General features: G+C 52.7%; 1 protein-coding gene across 1 annotated transcript; it reads right to left on the bottom strand.

Annotated features, from left to right (window-relative positions):
• Positions 1-7302: 7302 nt before the first annotated feature.
• Positions 7303-7571, bottom strand: LOC309972574 (cytochrome c oxidase subunit 7C, mitochondrial-like). Its single transcript, XM_082856338.1, has one exon. The coding sequence runs from the start codon at positions 7520-7522 to the stop codon at positions 7331-7333; it is 192 nt and encodes a 63-aa protein (XP_082712464.1). The 5' UTR covers positions 7523-7571; the 3' UTR covers positions 7303-7330.
• Between the last annotated feature and the right edge of the window lie 992 nt (positions 7572-8563).

Here is an 8563-nt window from a genome sequence, read left to right as displayed (position 1 = left end):
TAGCCTTTGCTGGAGGATTTGGCCCAGGCGGGGAAAGGAGCCTTAAGGTAGCTGTGCAGTGTGGTGTGAAAGTTTTCTGAGAGACGTGCAGAAAACCAGGCTCTCTTGTTGGAATCATGCGTGAGATCAGTGCCCGGGTCTCTTGGCACCTCTGCCCAAAACAGCCTGGACCGCTGCCAGCCCAGGCCTGAACGTGGCCTTGGAGCCACCACCAGAGCCCAAACAAGCCCCAGACAGGTGCTGGGGGAAGGGGGTCTCTCCTCCTGGGGCCCTCAGGGCCCGCAGCATTTCTCGGCTAAAAGCAGGGAGCGGGGTGTGGGGGGGTGTTAGGCTCCCGAGAGCAGCCTCCCCAGAGACTCTTGACTGTCCCGGTTACCACGTGGCCTCCGGTGAGGGCAGAACCCAACTTTGCTAAGACCAGGCTAGCAGGTTCCAGAGCAGAGCTGTGCTTTTGCAGCCCGGGCTGAAGCTCTCTCTGCCCTCCAGCAACAGGGCTGCGATCCTGCCGTTTGGGGTGGGCCGAGGGGATGTGGCAGGGGGCCAGCCACAGAGCAGGGACACATCTAAGCTACCGTGCAGTCTACCCCCTGCAGGTGTGTGTGTGTGTGTGTGTTCGCCTGCCTTCTCCAGCCAGCGGCCTCCTGTCCACCTGGGGAGCTGAGCCCTCTTCTTTCAATCAGGGTGCAAGGAAAACCCGGGCCAGGGGGGTCAGGGCTGCAGCCTGGAAGTGGGGGAGAAGGCTTTGGCAGGCCATCAGAGGGCCTGGAGGGAAGGCCAGGGAGGTGGATGAGGGGACCTACATCTAAGCCACCCTGGGGGCCGGCAGAGAGAGGACTGTGTGGGCATTCCGGAATAAGACGTGCAGGAGACAAGCCCGCTCAGCCTTGGCACCGGGACGCAGCCTCTGGGGGAGGTTGCACCCAGCCTGGAGTCAGCCAAGCCCACGGGCCTCCCGTTTGGCCTCAGTAACTGGACTCTAGGCCACCAAAAGGCCCCATGGGTTCCTGATTGTGGCATTAAAAGGTCCAGACCAGGCACTCGTAGGCCAGGCCATATTTAGCCTCAGGTTCACCCGGAGAATATTTTAGGTGCTGCTTGAAAGGCGAGATCTAGGCCTGGTTGCCGGCGGTCACATGGCAAGTGTAGAATCGCCCCCTCGCAGGTCTGGCCGAGGTGGCCGGGTGCTCACCACCGCAGACGCCCGGAGTCCCTGCCAGAGCTCCGGGGCCACGCGACAGGTGCCGAGGAGCCAGCGAGCGCCCAGGTCGTGGGTTCTGTGTTGGGAAGGCTTTTTGCCCCGTTTTTCACTCTGATGGCGATAAGGCCGCTTCCATTCACAGAACTCACAGAGGCTGTTTTCAGCCCCTCTCTTCCGCGATGGCCCAGTGTGATATGCCAGCTTGCTGAGTGAGCGGCCGCCTCCTCGGGTGTCAGCAGCAGTAGAGGTGTTAACCCTTTCAAGGCGGGCGGGGGGGGGGGGGGTGCTGGCTGGCTTGGGGGAGGGCCTTGTCTACAGAGACCTTGAAGGCCACAAGCCCTGGGGAGCCCCTGCCCTTGACTCCTTAATCAGTCGTTAGCGGCTGGACCTGAGAGTCGGCACCCTGGACCTTAGCTGTGATTTTCCCCCTTTGGCCCCATCAGTGATATCCACCCGGCTCCCCGACCCAAGCTCTCGCCCTTCACTTGTTCATACAGCCCTGGAAACAGCTGCCTGCTTTACAGGTATTTTCATCCGGGTTTCCAAGTCGATAACGTTCCCACATTCCAGAGGAAGGAGGGATTGAAGGATCTGTGATTCGCTTGGCTTACTAACGAGGGTTTGGAATAATCATTCGGGGTCTTGGGGAGATGGCACTGGCTCTTGAGAGTCACCTGGCCTTAGGGACTCATCCTCACCACCTGCTCTGGGTTCCAGATCCTGGTTTTTCTGGGCACAGAGGAGGCGCATCTATATTGAAGCCACTGTGTGGAGACACATTTAGCCAATTATCAGCCTTTCGGGAGCCTGGGTGGAGCCACCGCCTGTGCACCAGGAAAGCGTCGGCTTGTTTAAAGTTTGCTCTAACTTTGTACATTTTTTCCTTTTTAGTTTTGGCTCTTGGAGTTCCAAGAGCCACCACTTCCTGCCCAGCTGGTTCATTACCGCAGGGAAAATGAGGGACTTTTGGGGGCAGATGTGTTTCCATTCCGCTATCATAATGCCCCTAAAAATCCTTATTGCTCTTGCAGTATTCCTCGGGGGTCCCTGGGCCAGCTGTGGCAGCTGAGTTTCTCCAGCAACTAAAAGAAGAGACAAAGATGTTCCCCCAAACCTTCCCTTCTGGTCCCTGGTAGAGCTCCCCTCAACAGTGCTCAGAACTGGTGCACCATGAAAAATGAAAAGATGCCATCCGCAGACACCAGTTCCTAAACGTGCTCTTTGCCCTCCAGGGGCCGAATGTTGGAGATCAGGCTTGGGAAACAGGGCAGCTGAGGCTGCTGTCAGCGTTTGCTCTGGGGGTTCATGGTGGGGGATGTGGGGAAAGTGGGGAAGAAACAAGTGTTACCTGTTTGACAAGGCGATTCACATTCAGCCTGGGCCTTCCAGCAGGGCCTCTGGGATCCTCACCTCGGCAGGGGCTCTGGACAGTCCTGACTGGCTCACCAGCTCCCTGAGTCAGACCACTTCCCCACCCTCTGCCTCGGTTTCCTTCTCTGGCAAGGGAGGGGCAACACCCCATGCTCTGTTCTGAAAGGGTTCTCACCTGTACCTAGAGTGTTATCATGAGTTCAAGTGACAGACAAGCTCAGAAGGTGCTTTGAAAGTGGTGATGCCAAAGCATGAAACATGGAAGCTGTCAGTGCTGATACTTACTAATACACGCTTCATATGCCAAGACAGCTCGGACAGGAGCAGAGACTACAGCCCAGCGGTAAGCACAGGTTTCTAGAATCGTGGAATCGGGCAGCCCCAGCCCTGCGACTGTTTCGCAGTGTCACCCCCAGGCAAGTGACTCAACCTCTCTGGGCCTCCATTTCCTCACGTAGGAAACCTACGTTTTGGAATAGAAGTTTCCCAAGTCTGATATGCACATGATTTTAAGTGGTACCTGGCTAGAGACGTAAATTATTCTAACAGGTATTTCTTTGTACAGCAGATTTCTACTTATGGCAAGCAGTTGGCTTTCAGTTTAGGGTAGGGGTAGAAGGGCTCTTTTTTACATCAATTTATGCAAGATAAAGAGGATGAGTTGCTTGAAAGAAAAATATTAAGCAAAGGAGAGTACGGGTGGCCTGAGGATGGGGCAGAACTCAAGATGATACTTTCTAAAGTGTCAAAATCTACCTCTTTTTTTTTTTTCTTTTTGGCCGCGTGGCATGGCTTTTGGGATCTTAGTTCCCCGACCAGGGATTGAACCCAGCCCTCGGCAGTGAGGCGTGGAGTCCTAACCACTGGATAGCCAGGGAATTCCCCATAGTCCACCTCTTAAGAATTCTTGTTTGTCTTAGGGATTTTCTGCACCCATGGAGTTGGTGTGGGGAGGGGTAGGTTGCCAATTCCAATCTGCAGGGGGCTCGACCTGTGATAACCTGGGGGTCACGTGTCTTCTCCCCCCACAAACTCCTGCCCTGCTCGCCAACACCAGTGAGACCCCTTGGATCTCTGCCCCTATGCCCACCCATAGCTCTGATTTGTCTTTTATTTTAAGATCCTGCTGCCCCAGCACCCTCCTTCCTGGCCGAGGCACCTCTTTGAGCCTCAGTTTTCTCAGTGAAATGGGGAGAATAATTAACCCCCTGTCTCAGAGCAGTGTGACGATCAGGGGTTAATGGGACTCAATTGAGCAGCTATGATGGTTCACACACAGGGCACGGCTCAGAAGGCAGTGGGCACCGGAGGCCCCGGGATGGGCAGGGGGCACAGCGGCACCCTTGGCCTGGAGGGGTATTCCTTGGACAGGCCACCCGGTGCCAGGCCTGGGCATCAGCTCCCCACCCACCCCCTGGGATGGGGAAACAGCAAGCACTGGATCCCAGCCAGCAGGGGCGGGCTCTGGTTTCACTTTCTGCTGTGTCATGGGGTGGGGGGTGGCATCAGGGCCCAGCTGGCCAGCTGGGGCAGGCACCGAGCGGCTGGCAGACAGCTGTGGCCCAGCTGCCAGAGCACAACCCGTGCCCTCACCCTGCAGCCTGCCAGGATGGGGGCTGGGCCCTAGGGCACCCCTTAAATGCCTCTCACCCCCCTTGCCTTGCACAGTGAGAGGACCCCAAGTGAGAAAAGCCAGGAGAGGATGAAATGGTTCCTCTAGCCACGAGATCGCCCCCAAACAAGTTCTTAAGGCCGCAGTCTTGAGGTTCTGGGAACTGCGGCTGTTGATTCTGGATCAGAGCGCTCTGGCGGGATGCCTGCTTCCCACCTGCCTTCACTGGTGCATGTCTGTTGAGGGCCTACTGTGTGCTCAGCACAGTGCCAGGTGCCAGAGGTAGAGCAGGAAGCAAGACAGTGCCTGCCCTCACGGGGCTCCAAGTTGAGTCGCAGGGCACAGACAAAAGAGCAAGTAAACAGAGAAAAAGGGACTTCCCTGGTGGCGCAGTGGTAAGAATCCACCTGCCAACGCAGGGGACAGGGGTTCAATCCCTGGTCTGGGAAGATCCCACATGCCGCGGAGCAACTGAGCCTGTGCGCCACAACTACTGAGCCCACATGCCAGAACTACTGAGCCTGCGCACCTAGAGCCTGTGCTCCGCAACGAGAGAAGCCACCGCAATGAGAAGCCCGTGCACCACAACGAAGAGTAGCCCCCGCTCACCGCAACCAGAGAAAGCCCACTTGCAGCAACAAAGACCCAACGCAGCCAAAAAATTAATTAATTTTTTAAAAGAGAGAGAAAGAATCCCATCTTATGGGGACAGTTCCACACTGTGCGCTTTGTGGTAGCATCTCAGAGAAGGTACGTGCATACATGCGTGTGTATGCAAGTGTGCGTGTCAGGGATGTGTCAACTCCTGGGACACGCAGTCGGTTGAGAACACAGACCCAGGGACCAGATGTCCCATGTTTGAATCTGGATTTTTCCACTGACTGGTGTGAGATCACAGGCAAGTTCCCTCTTCTTTTTGGGCCTCAATTTCCCCATCTCTACATGATAGGGTTGTAATGAGGAAGAAATGAACATCCGTAAAGAACTTACAACAGTGTCTGGCATCAACCATCTGCTGTCTAAGTCTTAGCTATTATCTAAGAATCATAAATGTGCGCTCTTCTCATAGGATGAAATGCAGCCGTCACTGCAGGCTGAGAGCAGCAGTGATGTTGCGGAGCCTGCCCTCCCTGCTCAGCGCTGTACCTGCCTCATCTCACTAGCCACAACCAGACCTCACATTGGCCTTAGCATCTCTGTTCACATGAGGAAATGGAGGCTCAGACAGGTGAAGAGATGTGTCTGATGGTACCCAGCTGGAAAGCAGTTTGACCCCAGGCACAGGGCCAGCTTCACAGCATGGGCCCTGCATAGTTCAGTGCTCTGCTGTTGTCATCCTGAAATTTTGAATAATTTTCGAACAAGGTGCCCACGTTCTCATTTAGCAAATTACAGAGCCAGTCCTGCCCAGATCTGACCTACTCCAAAGCTGGCACTCTTAACTCCTACCACGCATCTATCATACAGCTGGCCCAGAGTGGTTTTCCAATTCATTGGTACAGTATTTAGTGTGGGACTGAAATCCTGGGGATAATACAGGACTTATTATGGGGCCAAATTGCCCAGATGCCTATTTGATTGTCGCCCCCATCAGAAGGAAGGGGGGCAGTTGCCAAGGGCAGGGGGTGAATCATTCATTGCTGTATCCCTAGGGCCTGGCATGTATTAGCTACTCAGTTAATCGCCGTGAAACAAAGCGAATGGATGGGAGGCTGCCGTATCTCCCGAACTAAACCCGATTTAAATAACACCGTCCAGGAAACCAGGTCATCAATGGTGGCTACCCTCAGCTGGCTTCTGGACAATCCCCTGAAGGGTGTGGAGACAAAGGTCTCTTCCCTCCCCTGGCTGCAAACCCGGGCCGCAAACCTGCATGCCAATACCTCGTCGCAGATTACTGTTTAAACAGGTTCTGGTGGGGACCTCAGAGGCAACACAAGTGTTTAAAGACATGCAGGCCTGGATTCCTGAGCACCTGTTATTGGGGAAGATGCTGAGCTCAGCCAAAAGAGTACTTGCGTTCTGGGCAGGTTCAAGTCCCAGCTGAGGATCAGGGGGTACAGTTTCCTGGACTGCTAAATGAGAGAGTTTGGATTTGGGGGTTAAGGGTCCTCTTTTCCTCTGAAATTAGAGTTTTCTACACTCTCAGTTCCAAATTTGCTCCCCCAAAAAACTTAACGTAGCTTTACTGAGAAGCAAAGAATCCTCTCAAAAGCCTTTAAGATATTTATAACAATAATAAACGTGTTTTTGGCCAACTGTTTTCACAGGCTTGAGCTCCATCACTTCACATAATTACCATACGAAGTAGGAGTTACTGCCCTCATTTTCTAAATAACATCGTAACCACCAACATATATTGAGTGTTTTATATGAAGTAAGCACTTTACACATATGAAGTCATTTTCATTGCACAAGCAACATATAAGGGAGGCACTGTTACTGCCTCTGGTTTCCTGCTGAGGAAACAAGCTTAAAGAGAGGAACTGACTTGTCCAAGGTCACACACCCAGCATGTGATGAGCTGGAGTTCAAGCCTGGATCTTCCATGTCACGGGTCAGCAAACCTTTTCTGGAAAGGGCCAGATACTAAGTATTTTTAGACTTTGCAGACCATATAGTCCCTGTCACAGCTACTCCACTCTGCTGTTGTAACAAGAAGCCAACCAGAGACATTAAGTCAATGAATGGATGTGGCTGTGTGTTCCAATACAACTTTATTTACAAAATCAGGAAGTGGGCTGATTTTGGCCCATAGGCTATAGTTTGCCCGCTCTGTTCCAGACCCCAAAACCTGCAAGAACCTGGCCCTGGCAACGATCTTCCTCACCCTCTCTCCCCACCTGTGAGGTGACTGAGTTACGTTTCAGAACAGAGACCACTGGGGCTTGGGAGAAGTTGAGCTGGCCCCTCTTTCCTTGGGATTATGAAGCTCTTGGAATTTACAACTACTAGGACTTGTTAGTGACTGCCATGATAGATCACCACGGGGACTTTAAAATCGTAAATTTTAATAGCTGTCAAGTGAGTAACTTTTTTATGCCATAAGTTTATTTACAAACATATCTAGGATGCTGAGTTCAAGAGTTTGATCCTTTTTCAAAGAGACTGCACACTTAAAATGCTCCTCTTTGTATCTGTCTCATGGATTATTTTTTAAGCAGTTGGTGTCTTACTATATAGAAAGGTGCAGCAAATCCAGACCCAAAGTACAAAGTCACCATAGCTAGTAACCGCCACTTGTTTTCCACTGAAAATGGTAAATTCTTCCCTGGACCCTCCTCACAGTGGCTCCTACGGACCACAGAGGTTGTGAACCTCCGGATGCTTTGTCCCAACATAGCGCTGTCGGAAGCCCTGCGAAAAGCTCACAAACCGAAGGCAGAAGAAATGGAGGCAGCACACCTCGTGCTCCTTTCCTCACGACCTTGTTCCCCTGCGTGCAAGGACTGAAAGGGAAGTGAGTAACTTGAAGAGCACAGTGTTTAGGAAAACACCTCTACGGGGCACTTTGGCTGTGGAAGGAACTTCTCTTTGGGGAAGGCACTTCTCTGTAGTTGGTGGCAATGGCAAAAGAGTGAAAAATGTCTTAAGGCAGAAGAAGGTAACGGGAAGGGGAGATGGAAAGTTGTGTGTGTGTGTGTGCACACGCACACGCGTGCAGAGAGAGGGTGGAGGAGGGAGAGATTTCCCAAAGGCAGGAGGCTGGAGCCTAAGGATTCCTGGCGGGAGAAGGGGGTCAGGGGGGAGGACATGACTTTCTCCCCCAACAGTTTTATTGAGATATAATTCATTTACCATGTAATTCACCCATTTCAAGGGCACAACTCAATGGCTTTGAGTATATTCACAGAGTTGTGCGACCATCATCACAATTTTAAAACAGTTCTATCCCCTCAGAAAGAAACCCCCATACCCTTTAACAGTCACCCCCCACCCCAATCTTCCAGTCCCTCCCCCAGCCCCCACCCCTAAACAATCACTAATCTACTTTCTGTCTCTGTAGATTTGCCTGTTCTGCATATTTCCTACCAATGGAATCATACAGTATGTGATCCTTTGTTACTGATCTTTCACTCAGCATTTGTGTCCTCAAGCTTCATCCATGCTGGGCTTCCCTAGTGGCACAGTGGTTAAGAATCTGCCTGACAATGTAGGGGACATGGGTTTGAGCCCTGGTCCGGGAAGATCCCACGTGCCGTGGAGCAACTAAGCCTGTCACCACAGCTACTGAGCTTGCGCTGTAGAGCCAGCGAGCCACAACTACTGAGCCCGCATGTCACAACTACTGAAGCTCACACACCTAGAGCCTGTGCTCCGCAACAAGAGAAGCCACCGCAAGGAAGAGTAGCCCCCGCTCGCCACAACTAGAAAAAGCCCGC

This window comes from Leucopleurus acutus, assembly GCF_964270905.1.
Source record: "Leucopleurus acutus genome assembly, chromosome: 16".
Lineage (NCBI taxonomy): Eukaryota > Metazoa > Chordata > Mammalia > Artiodactyla > Delphinidae > Leucopleurus > Leucopleurus acutus.
This window is presented reverse-complemented; position numbering and strand designations above follow the sequence as displayed.

Excerpts from the sequence above, each read along its gene's own strand:
- LOC309972574 (XM_082856338.1), bottom strand. The coding sequence starts at position 7,522 with ATGTTGGGACAAAGCATCCGGAGGTTCACAACCTCTGTGGTCCGTAGG.